At 41.9% G+C, this 18,833-nt stretch overlaps 1 protein-coding gene across 1 annotated transcript in view; it reads left to right on the top strand.

Moving 5' to 3' along the window:
• crebbp.S (CREB binding protein S homeolog) overlaps positions 1-18,833 on the top strand; it is a 70,551-nt gene that overhangs the window by 11,080 nt on the left and 40,638 nt on the right. Inside the window, exon 2 of the mRNA XM_018239249.2 lies at positions 15,000-15,691. Within this exon, the coding sequence (XP_018094738.1) occupies positions 15,000-15,691 (692 nt within the window). The remainder of the gene's footprint in view (positions 1-14,999; positions 15,692-18,833) is intronic.

Below are 18,833 nucleotides of genomic sequence, written 5' to 3'. Positions count from 1 at the left end.
CTTACCTTTTAAATTTAAAAAGTCCAACCAAACTAGAATCCATGATTTACCCATTTTTATCATTAAAAACCCACGAAAGAAACAACTTTCGAATTGTGACACAAAAAACGCGACTTTTTAGGACTGCCGCACAAAAAATCTGATATTTTTTTTCAGATTTGACGCCAGTAAGACCTGAATTTTGTGTGAAATTGGTGGAAAAGCCCGAATTGCTTGGATTGTGTAGGAAACCCAACACAGACTATAATATCTTCAAATTGCACATAGGACCTCTGTCATTGACTTCTACAGGACCTCGACAGGTTGAAGATGGAGTGTTTTTGGATTCTGAGTTTTTGCATCTCGTAAAATTGGGGGGGGGGAGTTTTTTTTCCCCACTAAAACTTTGGATTTTATAGTAAAAATTTAATTATTCAAGTTTTTGCATTCCGAATTTAAGAAAAAACCCCCTAAAAGTAAGAGGTGAACTACTACTTTAAATCTGCCGCTAAAGCAATTAGAAGTTAATGGACCAGTAAAAAAATAGTTAGTATACATAGGAAAAAAAAACCCACCAAGACAAATTAAACTTTAAAATCACAAAGCCTTTATACAAAAATAACTCGCCGAATCTCCACTTCCGATCCTCTTCAGAAAAGGAGACAGGACGGCGATCCATCGTGCGGCGCTCGATTTCTCCTTAGTGGCTGTCTCCTATAGGCAGGGAGGAGAAATCAAATGGCTGCACAATGGATCGCCCGATCGCTTTCTGAAGAGGAGTTACGGTAAGTTATTTCTTAATAAAGACTTTAAGATTTTAAAGTTTGTCTTTTAAAGTTTGTCTTGCTGTTTTTTTTTTTTTTTTATTTCGAACCCCAGCAGCCTCTGACTTATGTTCCTGTCTCGGATGAAATAATGTTCATATGTTATAAAGTCTGTAAATAGTTTATAGCAATACACAGATCAGTCTGCCAAAGACTGCTGTAACAGCAGAGCCCATACACTCTCTCGCTCACACTCGCCTCTCTGGGAGCGTTGTCTCTGGATCACCACCAACAACCCACTCATCACTTGTAGCGGCTGCACGCAAGGACTTTTACTTTGCTTTATCCCCTCCCCTTTATTATTGCTGTTTTAGAAGACCTATCGGTTTCTCTTGTCCACGCATAAATAATTGTGACGCTTGGTTTTAGCTGTCGGTATGATCCAGGAACACTCCAATGGCAGATACAAGATGACACTTTGCTAGTGAGTAGGGAGGGCAGGTGATCTAGCGACCTGATAAGTCTCACCCTTACCGCAAATCTTAGTGATGTGGTTTGTTTCTGTAAGCTAAGCAGCTTTGGCAACCCTTTTCAGTTCCTGAATACACACCACATTAAGAAAAAAATTAATGTATTCATTATGTTCTTAAAGGAATTGTTCAGTGTAAAAATAAAAACTGGGTAAATAGGCTGTGCAAAATAAAACATGTTTCTAATATAGTTAGTTAGCCAAAAATGCAATGTATAAAGGCTGGAGTGACTGGATGTGTAACATAATAGCCAGAACACTACTTCCTGCTTTTCAGCTCTCTTGGTTTGAACTGACTGGTTACTTTGGTTACCAGGCAGTAACCAATCAGAGACTTGAGGGGGGGGGAGATGCACATGGGTCATAACTGTTGCTTTTGAATCTGAGCTGAATGCTGAGGATCAATTGCAAAGTCACTGAACAGATATGTACCATGTGGCCCCCCTTCAAGTCGCTGACTAGCTCAGAGTTATAGAGCTGAAAAGCAGGAAGTAGTGTTCTGGCTATTATGTTACACATCCAGTCACTCCAGCCTTTATACATTACATTTTTGCCTAAATATATTAGAAACATTTTTTATTTTGCACAGCCTTTCTATTTACCCAGTTTTTATTTTTATACTGAACTGTTTCTTTAAAGGAAAACTAAAGCTTAACTAAAGAAGTAGCTAGAAATGTTGTACATTATGTTTTGTGCTTCTGTACCAGCCCAAGGCAACCACAGCCCTCTAGCAGTAAAGATCTGTGTCTCCAAAGATGCCCCAGTAGCTCCCCATCTTCTTTTCTGCTGATTCACTGCACATGCTCTGTGCTGCTGTCACTTACGGAGCTTAGGGACCCACTCACAATATACAGTAAAGATATAATTGAAATGTCACAATATAAGGCTGATTAGTAATTAATACAGATAATTACTACATGGCAGCACAGAAACCAGTGCAATTAGCATCAGAATTTAATAATCAGCAAACCTGTAGCATCAGCTTATATCACAGGGGAAGCTCATTTTCTGCTGGATAATTAGTGACGACCCCTAAGCTTAGCTTCTCAACAGCTGCTCAGAGCCCACTGAGCATGTGAGTGTCAGACACTTTCAAAGATGGTGCTGTGCCCTACACACAAGTGGGGGATGTGATGGGTGCATTGACATCCAGGAATTGCTGAATGGAAAGTGAAAGTAATTGACTGGCCACCCTCTATGCCTCCGGTATTGAGACGGGGCAGGTAATATTTGATTGAGAGCTCAGATATTTAAAAATCTTTATAACTAGGGATGCACCGAATCCAGGATTCAGTTTGGGATTCTGTTTGGTATCCGGCCATTTTCAGCAGGTTTCAGATTTGGCCGAATCCTTATGGCCGAACCAAATCCTAATTTGCATATGCAAATTGATAGAGAGCTCTGACATTTAAACTTGTATGCAAATATAATAGTTGCTTATTCAAATTAGGGGCAGGAGGGATATTGCATGACTTTTTGTCAAAAAACAAGGAAGTAAAAAATGTTTCCCCTTCCCACTCCTAATTTGCATATACAAATTTGTGTTCGGTATTTGGCCAAGTCGTTCACGTATTTGGGGGTTCGGCCGAATCCAAAATAGTGTATTCGGTGCATTCCTTTTTATAACCGGTATGGATGTTTTAATAATAAAAAAAAGAATTTGGCTTCCAGGTTTAATTTGCAAGGGCTTTAATTATACAGTTTTTTCTTGTATAGGTTACAGGTCTGTTTTAAAGGTGAATTAACCCCTAAAAATGAGTGGCTAAAACGGCCATATTTTATATACTGCGCTTATTGCACCAGCCTAAAGTTTCAGCTTTTCAGTAGCAGCAATGATCCAGGACTTCAAACTTGTCACAGGGGGTCACCATCTTGGAAAGTGTCTGACCTTAGATCCCCAATACTGGCCCATACACACAATTTTGGGGTGATACACAATTTGTTTAACAAATTCCCACTAAATGGTTCCTGCCTGCTTGCTGTAATTGTGTAATTCCAAGATTGAAGGAAACACAATTTTAATATAGTGTAAGTAAAATCTATTTTGCTCAACTAACATGATAGAAAAGAATTTGGAATTATTTTTTAAAGGATCAGTTCAGTGTAAATATAAAAACTGTTTAAATAGACTGTGGAAAATAAAAAATGTTTCTAATATAGTTAGCCAAAAATGTAAAAAATGTAATGTATAAAAGCTGGAGTGACTGGATCTCTAACATAACAGAACAGAACAGAACATTCGTTACTGCTTTGCAGCTCTTGGTTTCCACTGATTGGTTACCAGGCAGTAACCAATCAGTGACTTGGGGGAGGACCACATGGGTCATAACTGTTGCTTTTGAATCTGAGCTTAATGCTAAAGATCAATTGCAAACTCACTGAACAGTTATGTCCCATGGGGCCCCCCTTAGTCACCGACTAGCTCAGAGTTAAGAGAGCTGAAAAGCAGGAAGTAGTGTTCTGGTTATTATGTTAGACATCCAATCACTCCAGCCTTTATACATTACATTTTTGGCTAACTATATTAGAAACATTTTTATTTTCACAGTCTTATCAATTTACATAGTTTTTATTTTTACACTGAACTGTTCTTTAAGGTGACAGGTCCCCTTTAAGCAGTAGACAATAATCTTGTATCCTTCGGGCTGATATACACAGAAGTTCGCAACTCACGGCATCCTTGGCTGTCTGTCCTTTTGCCCTGGTCGCTGAGAGTTGCAGCAGTTGTGTAAAGTACTTGTGCAACAGCTGGGGCTTTGATGTTGCTTGCCAGTTGTATGGTAGCTGGCTTTTGTAATGTGAGCTGCAGGGAACATGGCCAGTAGATATGTTAAGGGATTGCTGAGGCATGTCGGAATCCATTTGCCCATATTTTCTAATAGTTGTAATCGTTTTCAGTTTTAATAGCTTTCTTTCTTTGATTTAATACACCGACTTGGGATCTGCGAGGAAGCACAGAATCCATACAATTAAACAAAATCCGGATGTAATTTGCATACAGATGTGTAAGCCACATTGAGAATCTTTGCTCCAGCAGGGGGAATACAAGTCTTATTCAGTTGTCCAGTGCAGATACCGTATGAGGGGATATTCAAATGTATTTTCAATCAGATAATCCTTGATCTGACAGGATTCCATTATTTTAAATTGTAAGCTCTTTTGGGCAGGCCCATCTTTACATCTTGGTTTTGTATGTTTAACGTATATACTGTACCCTTTAACATAGAAAACTGTGGAATATGGTGTTTTATAGATACACCTATTTACTAAATGTGCCCTGATCAACAGGTGGTATAAACGAAATAGGCCTTGTCCTTCCGTCTGTATGGTGTTGGCACCACGTGTATCTGCAAACAGTGCCAGTTTCTACAATGCATGGGTATGATGTTTGCTGAACTGTTTGGCTTAAAGCAGAGCTGCCACCCACACATAAAAAGCTGCATAATGAAAGTCCATAGCAAATTAAACATGAAACACAATTGTTTTTTTCTATTCAAACATCCCAATTGCAAATTGTTTCAGAATATCACTCTACATCATACTAAAATTTTATGTAAAGATGAACCCCTTTAAAGGGTATAAATCCTAGGGCTACTGTTCAGTATACACAGCAGTACATCTCTATGGCATCTCAGGGCTGGTCTCAATGAGAAATAGTTCCCTGGCCGGCGTGTGTCGTGCATGGGTTACTTTTTAACACTGGCTGATGTCTGACAGAATGTATTTGCTGTTTCTCTGTCAGGTGCTGGCAGGGACTGGTCGAGAGCACAGCGACATCTGCACTCCCAGCCCTGATTTATTATTGCAGCTGGCTAGTGCTTAAAGGAGTATTATCTGTTAATCTTGATGTCTTGGCACTTGAAGTGTTAATGTTTACCTCTTGATCAGGGACAAGCAGATGACAGCCTGTTCTTGTGTCTAAAGGTGGCCATACACGGATAGATCCGCTCGTTTGGCGATGTCGCCAAACGAGCGGATCTCCCTCCGATATGCCCACCTTGAGGTGGGCAATATCGGGCTGATCCGATCGTGGGCCCTAGGGGCCCAACGATCGGATCCTAGCGTTCGCCAAACGGGCGGTCGGATCGCGGGACCGCATCAACGAACAGATGCGGCCGCGATCCGACGGGATTTTTAACCCCATCCGATCGAGATCTGGCCGACTTTCGGCCAGATCTCGATCGGGGAAGCCCGTCGGGGGCCCCCATACACGTGCCAATAAGCTGCCGACTTGGTCTGTCGGCAGCTTTTATCGGCCCGTGTATGGCCACCTTTAGTTCTATACACATGCTGATACACAGGACATTTTCTTTCGTAGTGACTTTTTTATTACTCCGTTGCCCGGTATTTTTTTCAGAAAAAGGTGGCAAACCTAACTAGAACCCCCGTTTGTAGTTGCGCCCCTGGTGACAGGCGAATCTGTCCCATTTTGCTTCATGGAAACATTTGAAAAGATGTATTTTTCATATACATTTATTTATTTATTTATTTATTTTTTCAATGCACATACAGTATTATGCTATTTTTTGGCTACTTTTGAAGTGCATCTTGGCTGATTTTGGCTAGTTTTGAAAATTAGACCTGGCAACCCTGATTTTGCTTTACATTTTACATAAAATACTCTTGCTCTGTTTGGGCCACCAATGTAACTGCAGCATTATCTTAGTGTAAGATCCATCATTTCATTTTTGGGATAACCGAAAAGTGTCTCCTCAAATATTCAGTCTGCGTTGTGAGTGTATTCCTGGTTCTTACTCATGTGCCATATGCCCGGGTTGCTGTTTCAAAAAACTGCTTGGTAAGTTCCCCATGTCAAATACCTTTTGAGCTTTTGGTCAAGCGGGGATCCCACTGTTGCTGGTTTGTCTATCAGCACTTTTCCCCCTGGTGTAGATTAGCGATGTGCCCACTATTTTGGGATTCTGATGATTGCCAAATTTTTCACAAAGGATTTGGTGGAATTCAACTCCTAAATTGCATATGCAAGTTATGTTAAGGAAGTGGACCTGTCACACAGACACAGAAAACTGTATAATAAAAGTACTTTTCAAATTAAACTTAAAATCCAAATTCTATTTTTTATTAAAGCATTCATAGCTGTTGTAAGTTCATTTAAAAATCTCAGCTGTCAATCAAATATTGTCTGACACTCCTCTATGCCCTGGGCAGACAATTACTTTCACTTTCCATTCAGCACTTCCTAGATGTCACTGCTCTCCCCGCATTCCCCCGTTCTCTTTACCATTTAATTGTGTTGCCAGGGCATGGGGATGGACATCAGGTCCCCCGTTCTGGTGCACAAACAAGATTCTGAGATGATACAAGGCTTGCCTTGATAAGTGTCAACAAAATGGCTGCTGCCTGCTTGCTATAATTATGAATTCCCAGACTGAAGGAAACAAGATTCAAATAATTTATATAGTGTGATGAAATAGGAATTTGAATAATTTTTTTGGGTGACGGGTCCCCTTTAAAAAGAACCGAATTCTCCTTGTTGGTGGGATGAACAGTCACATGATTTTAAAGGTTTTGTTTGGCTGAATCCACATCCTGCTGAAAGTGACTCCCCAATAGTTATGTGCGGGCTGACCCGCTGGTTCGGGCCGACCTCGCAACCCCGCCACCTTAAACTTCCGGTCTTATAGCTTCCGGTCTTCCCTGCCCCTTTTGTGGAGGGTCTATAAAAGGAACCCGGTAGTCAGGCACGGGTGGAGGGCTGGTTTGGGTTGGGTAAACCCGCACATCACTACTCCCAAACAAAATCCTGAATTCGCAATGTGTCACACTGTGTCACATGGCTTTAAAGGACCAGTAACGTCAAATTTTTTTTTTTTTACAAAATTCGTTAGTATACATCGAAATATAAACACCAACACACTTTAAAATTTTAAATTGCAAAGCCTTTATTAAAAAATAACTTACTGAAACTCCACTTCCTGTCCTCTTCAGAAACGGCGACCATCCATCCTGCAGCAGTTGATTTCTTCTCCCTGGCTATCTCTCCTTGCCACCCTATGTCTGCCGCACTCTGGTCTGCCAGCAAGATTGACAGCCAGCTTCTTCTTCTCCTCCAGTCACTTCTTGATGCAGCCGTACTGGTCCTGGTGGTGATCATCTATGGGGCAGTTGTGGTTGGCACGAAACCCGCGTGCGCTGGCCTTCTCCCTGCACACTCGGTGTGCTGCTGACTGAGCCCTGCTGCCCCTTGTCTCCGCTGAACCCTGTTTGATGGAGGTCCCTGTTGGTGGTCTGCGACGGAGAGCGCTTGTTGTTGCTCCCACTGCCGGCCTGTCACTCCTGATCTCTGCTCCCATTAATAGTAGCGCCATGGAGAGCCTGTCCCGCAGTGCTGCTGCAGATTCCATTGCCGTACTTCTCCACCGATAACAGCTTCAGTTCAAGCGGCAGCGCCTGGGACAGCGCCATGCTGACAGGCTCTCCTGTCAGATCCATGGCGCTCTTCACCGATAACTGCCGGCCTGTCCAAAATGCAAAATGCAAACCTGAGCATTTTAAAGTCTTATTCATGGGATGACAGCGCCTGGGACAGCGACACGCTGACAGGCTCTCCATGGCGCTCTCCACCGATAACTGCCGGCCTGTCACTCCTGATCGCTGCTCCCATTAATAGTAGCGCCATGGAGAGCCTGTCCCGTAGTGCTGCTGCAGATTCCATTGCCGTACTTCTTCACCGATAACAGCTTCATTCAAGCAGCAGCGCCTGGGACAGCGCCACGCTGACAGGCTCTCCTGTCAGATCCATGGTGCTCTCAGCCGCCCCCCACACGCTGCAGACCCCCTGTCAGCAACAACTAATGAAAAAATATAATCTGAGCACGTTAATAAATAAAATCGATGAAGATTTCTGTATTGTCCTAATGAGAGCCTGTCAGCGTGGTGCTGTCCCAGGCGCTGCCGCTTGAACTGAAGCTGTTATCGGAGGAGAAGTACGGCAATGGAATCTGCAGCAGCACTGTGGGACAGGCTCTCCATGGCGCTACTATTAATGGGAGCAGAGATCAGGAGTGACAGGCCGGCAGTGGGAGCAACAACAAGCGCTCTCCGTCGCAGACCACCAACAGGGACCTCCATCACACAGGGTTCAGCGGAGACAAGGGACAGCAGGGCTCAGTCAGCAGCAGCAGCAGCACACTGAGTGTGCAGGGAGAAGGCCAGCGCACGCGGGTTTCGTGCCAACCACAACTGCCCCATAGATGATCACCACCAGGACCAGTACGGCTGCATCAAGAAGTGACTGGAGGAGAAGAAGAAGCTGGCTGTCAATCTTGCTGGCAGAGCAGAGCGCGGCAGACATAGGGTGGCCAGGAGAGATAGCCAGGGAGAAGAAATCAACTGCTGCAGGATGGATGGTCGCCGTGTCGCCGTTTCTGAAGAGGACAGGAAGTGGAGTTTCAGTAAGTTATTTTTTAATAAAGGCTTTGCAATTTAAAATTTTAAAGTGTGTTGGTGTTTATATTTCGATGTATACTAACGAATTTTGTAAAAAAAAAAAAATTTGACGTTACTGGTCCTTTAAGTGTTTTTCCATTTTGCCATTTCAGCACCTATCTGGTTGCTACGGTTCAATTTACCCTAGCAACCAGGAAGTGGTTTGAATGTAACAGTGGAAGATGAATAGGAGAGAGCCTGAATAGAAACATAGTATAGGGACCTGTTATCCAGAATGCTCGGGGCCTGGGGTTTTCCGGACAATGGATCTTTCCGTAATTTGGGTCTTCATGCCTTAAGTCTACTAGAAATTCATGTAAACATTAAACCATTAAATAGGCTGGTTCTGCTTCCAATAAGGATTAATTATATCTTAGTTGAGATCAAGTACAAGCTACTGTTATATTATTACAGAGAAAAAGGAAACCATTTTTAAAAATTTGGATAAAATGGAGTCTATGGGAGCCATTCCGTAATTCGGAGCTTTCTGGATTTAGGGCATTATTCTCCTAAAGTGCAGGCACAAGTCACATGACTTGTGGCAGCTGGGAAATTGACTGTCTAGCCCCATGTCAGATTTCAAAATTGAATATAAAAAAATCTGTTTGCTCTTTTGAGAAATGGATTTCAGTGCAGAATTCTGCTGGAGCAGCACTATTAAATGATTCATTTAAAAAAAAAATTATTTTCCCACGACAGTATCCCTTTAAACACATTGTCACTGTGGAATCCAGTAGAATATCTCCTCTGAGTTCTTGGTTGTTTCTGTGACATGTAACATAGTATATATTGATTGGCACGGGCTACTGATGTGGAGAGACATGCTGGGTGTTATCACAATGACTTTGTATCTTACTCTGCCCTAGTGCTCGCACCATGTGGAGAGTGCTTGTTTCTTCTCCGAGGGGCCCAGCTGTGTGACACAAAACATACAGGAGAGGCTGATGTACTGCTTGTTAGCCTATCCTACAACATGACTGAGAGCTCACTTGCATCTACCTAGCAATGTGTATGCGGCATCCCATGCAAATCCCTTTTTTTATTGGCGGGAAAAAAGCACTAATGACTCAAGCCAAATGTGCCAGGTCCTCCTAACACACACAAGCGATTTGGCATATGTCTTTTTGTTTTCTTTTTTTCCCAATGGTTTCCTGGCAGGCAGAAATATTGTTTGTTTCGCTGTTGGATTGTGATGGAGCTTTATCCTTGCTTCACCTCTGTAAGTTCTCTGAGGTAACGCAGGCCCATGTGTACAGGCTTTATTCACTTGCTGCTGATAAAGTTCATGTCAGATCAGAGTAAGCGGGAAGAGATTGTGCTGCAATGGCTCCCTGCTTTCTTTGTCGCCAGTGTGTCAATGATACTTGTGTAGTGAGGAGGTAATGTTTCCACTTATCTAAGTAAGTTGTTTACTTTCTGTTCCACATTACCACTGGCTAATGCAATGGCATCTACAGACCTCTTACAGGGCCACTATAGCTCTTGTTTTTATTGGGTTCAAGGAACTATGGAAGACTTCCCGGATAACTGATCTTTCTGTAATTTAGATCTTCGTACCTTAAAGGGGTTGTTCACCTTCAAACAACTCGTTGGTTTCAGATAGATCACCAGAAATAACGACTTTTTCCAATGACTTTCTATTTTCTATGTGTGACCGTTTTTCTAATATTGAAGTGTAAAATGTCATTTCTCTCCTTCTGAAGCAGCTCTGGGAGGGGGGTCGCCGATCCTGTAAACTGTTCTGATATATTTTTGTCCCTGCTGAGCAGAATCTCTGGGTTTCCTTAAAGGCAGCTGTTAGAATTGATACAATAGTTGCTAATACTCCAGAGATGCTGCTGAGAAATGTATCAACTAAATGTTGCAAAATTGTAACAGTTCAGAATCTGCACCTGAATTACTGAGCTGCCAGACTCAAAACACCAGAGACATGAACATTCAACTTTAAACTTAGATTTTGGAAAAAACGTAAAAAATAAATAATGGAAAGTAATTGAAAAAAGTCTTTATTTCTGGGGAACAATCCAAAAACAACTGAATTGAAAAAAGTGTTTGGAAGGTGAACAACCCCTTTACGTCTACTAGAAAATCCTTTAAAGGAGACATATAGGATAAATGAAAAAAACCTATGGTGCTCAAACTAATATAATCTTTATTTATATACGCCCCTTTATTGGAACTACCTATAGATGTTCACTGGTCCCTGTTTCAAATGAGGGGTGGGCGTGTCCTCGCCAGAAGCACAGTAGGAGGGGCACAGCCAATCACAGCCCTGCAGTCACACAAGCACAGACAGGCTTCAGTTCCCTATCAGGTCCTGCTAGCTGCTGATTGGTTCCTGTCCTACAGTGCAGTGAGCTGAGAGCCGCCGGCTCCCCTGCACAGCCTGGGAATTCAGGGAGTAGGAGGTGGAAGGGAGGGATTATTAGGGTTTTTTTGCATAAATAATCAATAATCGGCCTGAAACCCTTTTTTTTATTTATTTTTTTAATGCGCAATTCTTCAATATCTAAATGAGTATAATGCACTGGTACATTCTTATTTTTTACACAAAATGTCTCCTTTTTAACATTAAATAAACCCAATAGGCTGGTTTTGCTTCCAATAAGGATTAATTGTATCTTAGTTGGATCAAGTACAAGCTACTGTTTTATTATTACAGAGAAAAAGGAAATAGTTTTTTTTTAAAAATTGGATTATTTGGATAAAATCGAGTCAATGGGAGTTATTTCTGAATAACTGTGGTTTCTGGATGATCCCATACCTGTACCTATTTCCCTATGTCCTGCTTGATGTGTCGTTTTTACCCTTGCCTAAGCTGCATTTGTCTAAGGCTGACCAAAAGATTCCTTATAACCTCCCAAAGCCCTCGGCTAAATAATCCACAAAATATTTTCAAAAATTAATCCAGTCCATGGGATGCTTAGCAAGAACTCATATGGGGTTCTGGTTGCGGGGGCCTAGCTCTTGGGCAAGTAGAAGAAATGTGGGCATGAGTGATTGCAGTAGGTTAGACAGAAAGTAGAAAGTAAGACGCAATGGAGGAACTGGGAGTATGACTTAAATACCTGCTCAATGGGAACTAAACTTACCGATAAGAGTTTGTACAAATTCTGCATGTGTGCAAATATGGGAGCTTTTTTTTTTCTCTTGCAAATATTTTCAAATTCAGCCCCCAATACCAGTGCTGTAGGGACAGGCATAGGCGCGTGTGACTAAATGCTCCCGGGCTGCATGTGAAGGGGCAACACTGTTTGAGACTGATGTCAGTGCTGTAATAGATACAGGAGCCAGTGCAGCATCAACTCTTATTACAGGTCCAACTCTTTTCCGCCTCTTAAAGGAGAAGGAAAGGTTAAAACTAAGTAAGCCTTATTAGAAAGGTCCACCTTAAACCCTCAAAGTAATGCTGCTCTGAGTCCTCTGTCAAAAGAAACACAGCATTTCTTTCCTTCTATTGTGTACTCATGGGCTTCTGTATCAGACTTCCTGTTCTCAGCTTAAACCTTCTTGCCATGGGCGTGAGCATGCTCAGTTTGCTCCTCTTACCCCCTCCCTTCTCTGCTGTAATCTGAGCCCAGAGCTATAAGTGAGCAGGGAGAGACTCAGGCAGGAAGTGATCAAGCTAATACTGCAGCTGCTATCCTAAACAAACCGAGAGCTTTTTACTCAGGTATGATAAAACATTCTACAGAATAAATGTAGCATTCTAGCTTGTACTATTGCAGCTAATCTAAAGACTATAAAATGCCTCCATAGCTTTCCTTCTTTAATTCTGTAAAGCAAAATTTCCACAATCCCATGGCCATTTAAGATGGAGATCACTGAGCAGATGAAATATGTAGGCCCAATAAAAGTCTTGCCTCCAAGCCTCTGCTGTCTGCTCAGACACAATTGTCACATCCCCAGGCCGGGGAGTGTTTGGAAATGCAGAAACAAGTAAATATGCTGCCGACTTTCTAAGCATTACTTTCTTAACCTGTTATTTCATTGTGGGATCACAATCACAGCAGCCTGGATTGCACGTGTGATGTTCGCCTAGGCCTTGCTCAGAACTCCTAGTTCTAAAGTACTTGTAGTTTTAAGGTACAGATATTCTCATGCAGCAGGTGTTTTTAGGTGTTTTGGCAGTGCTCTTTCCTTTGGTAGTTTTGATTGTTTTTTTGCACAGGGTTTGTCTATTGCTGTGATGTTGCATTGGCTTCTGTCCTGTATCTCCTGCATATGTGGGGAGAACACTTGTGCTCACTTCCACTGTGCTCTGAAAGCAGAAGCAAAATTGTTACAGCTTAATGACGTTAATTAGTAGGACAAATATATTTTTAAGAATCTAATAACATGGTTGAGGAAATAGTGCTGCAGCCAAGCAACATTGGCATAGATGCTCGCACTGCAGTTAATCAGTTGTATGATATAATTTTACATGATGTGGCCAGCTTTTGCTAGCATGCATGCCATAATGGACACGGAGTCTTTTTCAGCCATTCTCAATTGCAGCCTGTTGCTTGCACCCATTTCCCATCCCACAAGTGAAACCTGAGTTTGTCCATACAGCCTTTATTGACCGCTTTATTGGCAGGCTTTTCTTCAAATCGGATTGGTTGTTTGCTGTACATGAGACTGCTCAGTCCAGCCCTTGACAAACTGCTAGCGGTGCTTTGAGTTCAACCCTGTAAGAATGTTTTGGAACTTGGTAAATGTTCATCCCTTTTTGACACGTGTTTTCCGCCAGTTTGGCTTGGGCTTAAAAGCCTGCTAAAGACTTTGCACCTTGCTCAAACCTTGTTCAGCTTGAAAGCAAAGGATGATTGGATATGCAGTTCTGCTACATGCTCAGCAACCAGTGTATGCAGCCCAGTGTGATTGATCCTGCATCCTCAGGCATTGGTTTATTGGCTCAGCCTGTGACTCCCTTCTCTTTCTTCCCCTTCAGCACATTTTAGTAAGTTGTCATTCATTTGCTCCTTCATCCATCGCTACTTCCCTTACTTGTCTGCTTAATCCCCCTCATTAGCACTACAGTTATAAACCGGAGCAATACTGATTATTTCCAGTGCAGGTTAGGTATGTTCTGTACCAACCTTGGATGCAGTACAGGACTATGTGCCAGTGGAGCAGGAGCACATATTACAGAAATTAACCAGAGTTTATGAAGACTTAAATAGTTCAGGTGCTGTATGGAGGCAAGATTAGATTATAGTACGGCAAAAATGAGGTTTTTCATATTTATTAGGGATGCACCTAATCCAGGATTAGGTTAGGGATTGGGTTTTTTAAACAGGATTCGGCCGAATCCTTCTGCCCGGCCAAACTGAATCCTAATCTGCATATGCAAATTAGGGGCGGGGAGGGAAATCACATGAGTTTGTCCCAAAACAAGGAAGTAATAAATGTTTGCCTTCCCACCCCTAACTTGCATATGCAAATTAGGATTTGGTTCGGTATTCAGCAAAATCTTTTGCAAAGGATTCGGGGGTTCGGCCGAATCCGACATTAGATTCGGTGCATCCCTAATAGTTATTGGATAGCACGTGTACAATGTAGGGCGGGCACATATGAATCAGGGTATACATATATTGGTTTACGAAATATGGATTGTTTTATCACGGTCATCTTTGTATAGCTCAAGCATGTTGCATAGCCCTTTATAAATGTATTTCTATTACTAACCGGGCCAAATGTGTGACAAACATGGTTTACAGAATAAAAGAATAAAAGTTTTTATGCCCCTGTATATCCCCCAATTACAAAAGATGTGCAGATAAGACACTTTGCCTGGCAAAGCTTTATTTGTTTAGAAAGGAACAGAGTAAATGCTAAGAAAAGAATGGAAGTGATGGAGCAGAGAGCAAATGAAACAAGTACAGTGTACAGCAGTTTGAAATAAAGTAATAAACACCAACCACAAGCAGGTAATCTGCTTCTGAAGTGCTCCCCTCTTTTCCTATGAACGATTGATATTTTGGATGGATCTATTTAAGGGGGATTGAAGCACTCATTTAATGTCTGCAATTGGCTGTGCGCAGATTCATCTATCTTCAGCAAATGAAACAACCTGTGGAAGAAAATTCAGAAGCAGCAAGTGAATGTATGGCAGTGAAAGTAGATATGGCATGAACATTATTCAAGTCTGGTACCGTTTGCATGGAGTTTAAAACCGTACTTGGTGTAACAGCTATTGGACAGCAGGGTTTGGCCTTCCTAGTTTGAAAGTAAATCTGGGTTCACATTCTATTGCCTGATTAGGTCTTAAGTGTCTTTTTCTTTTCTATTTACAGACTTCTCCTTCTTCGACTTGGAAAATGACCTCCCTGATGAGCTAATTCCCAATGGAGGAGAACTAAGCATTTTAGGTACTGGGGGGAGCCTGGGGCAAGATGCAGCTTCCCAAAATAGGCAACTGTCAGATCTCCTGCGTGGTGGAAATGCAGGGCTTGGAGCAGCTATGGGCAGAGGAAGGTCTGGCAGTCCAGTGCAACAGGGATTGGGATCTCAAGGACAACAACATAGCCCTGGACTTGGAAATCTTGGCAGTCTCAACAAGAGCCCACTCAATCAAGGTTTATCTGTCACTTCACCCGCTGGACTTACCAAGACAACTGGGACACCTGGTCCATCTGTTCCTGCCTCCCAAGCACAAAAACAAGTTAGTATGGTGGCAGGCAGCACAGCTCCATCACAGGTACCTACAGGCTTATGCATGAACTCCAATTTTAACCAAGGTCATCAGACACTGCTGAATAGTAACTCTGGGCACACACTAATGAGCCAGGCCCAACCAGCACAGGGACAGGTCCTTAACGGATCTTTAGGTGTTGGAAGCAGGGGTCGAGGAACTGCACTTCAGTACAACTCACCTGCCATGCAAACTAATCCAGGAAGTGTCTTGGCAGAAACATTAACACAAGGGACAGCAACTATGCCTACTCATGCAGGAATGACAACTGCACAGACTGGAGCTATGAATAAAGTAAGTAACCTGTTCGCTTTAGAGCTATGACACATGCTGCATTTTACATGCCACTACTTGTGCCAGTGCTGAAAGCATCACTAAGGGCGCAGATTGATCACGGGTCGAAATTAAAAATTCAAAGTTTTTTTTTTTTATGGTCAAAAATATTCAACTAGGTAGATATTCAAATTAGGTTTGAGTTTTAAAAAAAAAAAAAATGTAATTAGATTTTGGAAATTTCATACTCTTGCCCTTTAAGAACTTGAATTTGACTATTCGCCACCTAAAACCTGCCGAATTGCTGTTTAAGTCAATGGGAGAGATCCAGGGATCAATTTGCCGTTTGCAGCCTTCCCGACATTGGAGAAAAACCTCCGAGTTTTTTTTAAAATCAAATTTGATTCGAGTTTTCTGGGCGGCTTTAATTAATCAGAGCTTTTAAAAAAAAAGTTTTTTTTCTTTTGGTAAATTTCAATCAAATTTCAAATTTATTTGAGTTTAGGGGAGTTTTTAAAAACGAATGAATTCTAAATTTGCCCTTTGATTGTTTCATATTGTTTCTCATTCACTGAAATAAGACTTGTTTTGAGTAGGTCAGCACATTAAAAATAAGCAGTCATATGAAAAAGTTTGGAAACCACTTCTTGTTCTTTAGAGTTTTGTTTATCATTGGCTGAGCTTTCAAAGTAGCAACTTCCTTTTAATATATAACATGCCTTATGGAAACCGTAGTATTTCAGCAGTGACATAATGGTTATTGGATTAACATAAAATATGCAATATGCTTAATAACAAAATTAGGTGCATAAATTTGAGCACCCCAACAGAGATATTACATCAATAATTAGTTGAGCTCCTTTTGCAAATGTAACAGCCTCTAGACGCCTCCTATAGCCTTTGATGATTGTCTGGATTCAGGATGGTGGTATTTTTGACCATTCCTCCATACAAAATCTCTCCAGTTCAGTTAAATTTGATGGCTGCTGTGCATGGACAGCCTGCTTCAAATCATCCCATAGATTTCCCATCATATTCAAGTTCGGGGACTGTGACGGCCATTCCCGAAAATGCCTTTGTAGATTTCCAAGTGTAACTTCAACTTTGTGACTGATGTTTGAACATTATCCTAAAGAATTTGTCGATTGGGGTTGAATTCATCCGACCCTCAACTTTAACAAGGGCCCCAGCCCCTGAACTAAACACACAGCCCCACAGCATGATGGAACCTCCACCAAATTTGACAGTAGGTAGCAGATGTTTAACTTGGAATGTGGTGTTCTTCTGCCATGCAAAGCAGATTTTGTTATGACCAAATAACTAAATTTTTGTCTCATCAGTCCAAAGCACTTTGTTCCAAAATAACACTGGCTTTTGCATACAATAAGCGACTGTTTGTGGCGTGAGTGCAGAAAGGGCCATACAGATTTGTGCAGATTGCGCTGAATTGTAGAACGATGTACAGATTCACAATCTGCAGTAAGATGTTCTTGCAGGTCTTTGGAGGTTATCTTTGGGTTGTCTGTAACATTCTCACAATCCTCCACATAAGCCGCTCCTGTATTTTTCTTGTCCTGCCAGACCTGGGTTTTACAGCAACTGTGCCTGTGGCCTTCCATTTCCTCATTTCATTCCTTACAGTTGAAACTAACAGTTTAAACCTCTGAGAGAGCTTTTTGTAGCCTTCCCCTAAACCATGATACTGAACAATCTTTGTTTTCAGATCTTTTGAGAGTTGCTGTCACTCTTCAGAGGAGAGTCAAACTGAAGCACAACTTGCAATTGGTCACCTTAAATACCTTTTCTCATGATTGGACACACCTGCCTATGAAGTTCAAGGCTTAACGAGCTAAGCCAACCAATTTGGTGTTGCCAGTAATCAGTATTGAGCAGTTACATGCATTCAAGTTGGCAAAATTACAAGGTTAACCAAATTTTTGCACAGCCAGTTTTTCACATTTGATTTAATTTCATACAACTGAATACTGCTTCACTAAAAATCTTTGTTCAAAAAAAAAAAAAAAACCACCCCAGTACTCAGATGTTCATGTGAAATGAAAGACATACCACGGTTATTTTTTGTTGTTGTTAAAAGTGGAGTAAATTTTTATGCAGGCTGAGGGGTTCCCAAACTTTTTCAAATGACTGTATATAATACTAATTGTAGGTGCTACCGACATTGTGCATTCCATTCAAGAGAAATTATCTGGAAATGGTCTGTTAAGGATATTTAGCCTTTCTGCTCTGTCCCTTCTTTTGTCTTATTCAGTTGCAGCTGCTTTTGTCAGTATGTGATTCCCTTAGGGCTCTTACTCACGAGCGGTTGTAGCTGCGTTCCCCTGCGTTCCGTTTTTCTGCATTCAGCCGCAGGGGAGCGCAGGAATAGAGGCATTACATTTTTTCTAATGGGGCTGTACTCACACAGGCGTGTGTAGACGCCGAACGCAGGTTGAGATGCAACATGCTGCATTTTTCCTGCGTTCGGCGCCTACACGCGCCTGTGTGAGTACAGCCCCATTGGAAAAATGTAATGCGTCTATTCCTGCGCTCCCCTGCGGCTGAATGCAGAAAAACGGAACGCAGGGGAGCGCAGCTACAACCGCTCGTGAGTAAGAGCCCTTAGTTGGTTCAGGTTTGTTTGTTGTGCCTCTCCCTGTGTGTGTGTCCGTATAATCACCCAACTGATCCTGTTCCTTTAAAGATATTTGACTTTACTCCCACAAAACTATTAACTGCAAGACTTTTATTCTCAGAGAAAATTTGACTTACTCTGTGACGAAGTAGATCAAAGTAGCAGCATGCTGTTTGTTGCACAGGAAATTTATCTTCATAATTCGGTGCTGCGATGCACCTTATAACAACTACCGAGACTAACCAGAAAGTGATCCCCATTCATATCCCGAGGACACCTTAAAGGGATACAGTCATGGGAAAACGTTTGTTTTTTTCCAAAATGCATCCGTTAAGTTCTGCTCCAGCAGACTTCATCACGGGGCGAGTCATTGTTAGTTTCTCAGGTGCCCCCAGTCACTTGTGCTCTGAGGAATTTCAGTTACTCTTTACTGCTGCAATGCAAGTTGGGAGTGATATCATCCCCACTGCAGCCCATCAGCAGAACAATGGAAAGGTAAACAGATAACTGCTCCCTGGTAGATATAAGAAC

This window comes from Xenopus laevis, chromosome 9_10S, assembly GCF_017654675.1.
Source record: "Xenopus laevis strain J_2021 chromosome 9_10S, Xenopus_laevis_v10.1, whole genome shotgun sequence".
NCBI classification, from domain to species: Eukaryota; Metazoa; Chordata; class Amphibia; order Anura; family Pipidae; genus Xenopus; species Xenopus laevis.
Note: the sequence above shows the minus strand (reverse complement) of the source record. Positions and strands in the feature narration are given on the sequence as shown.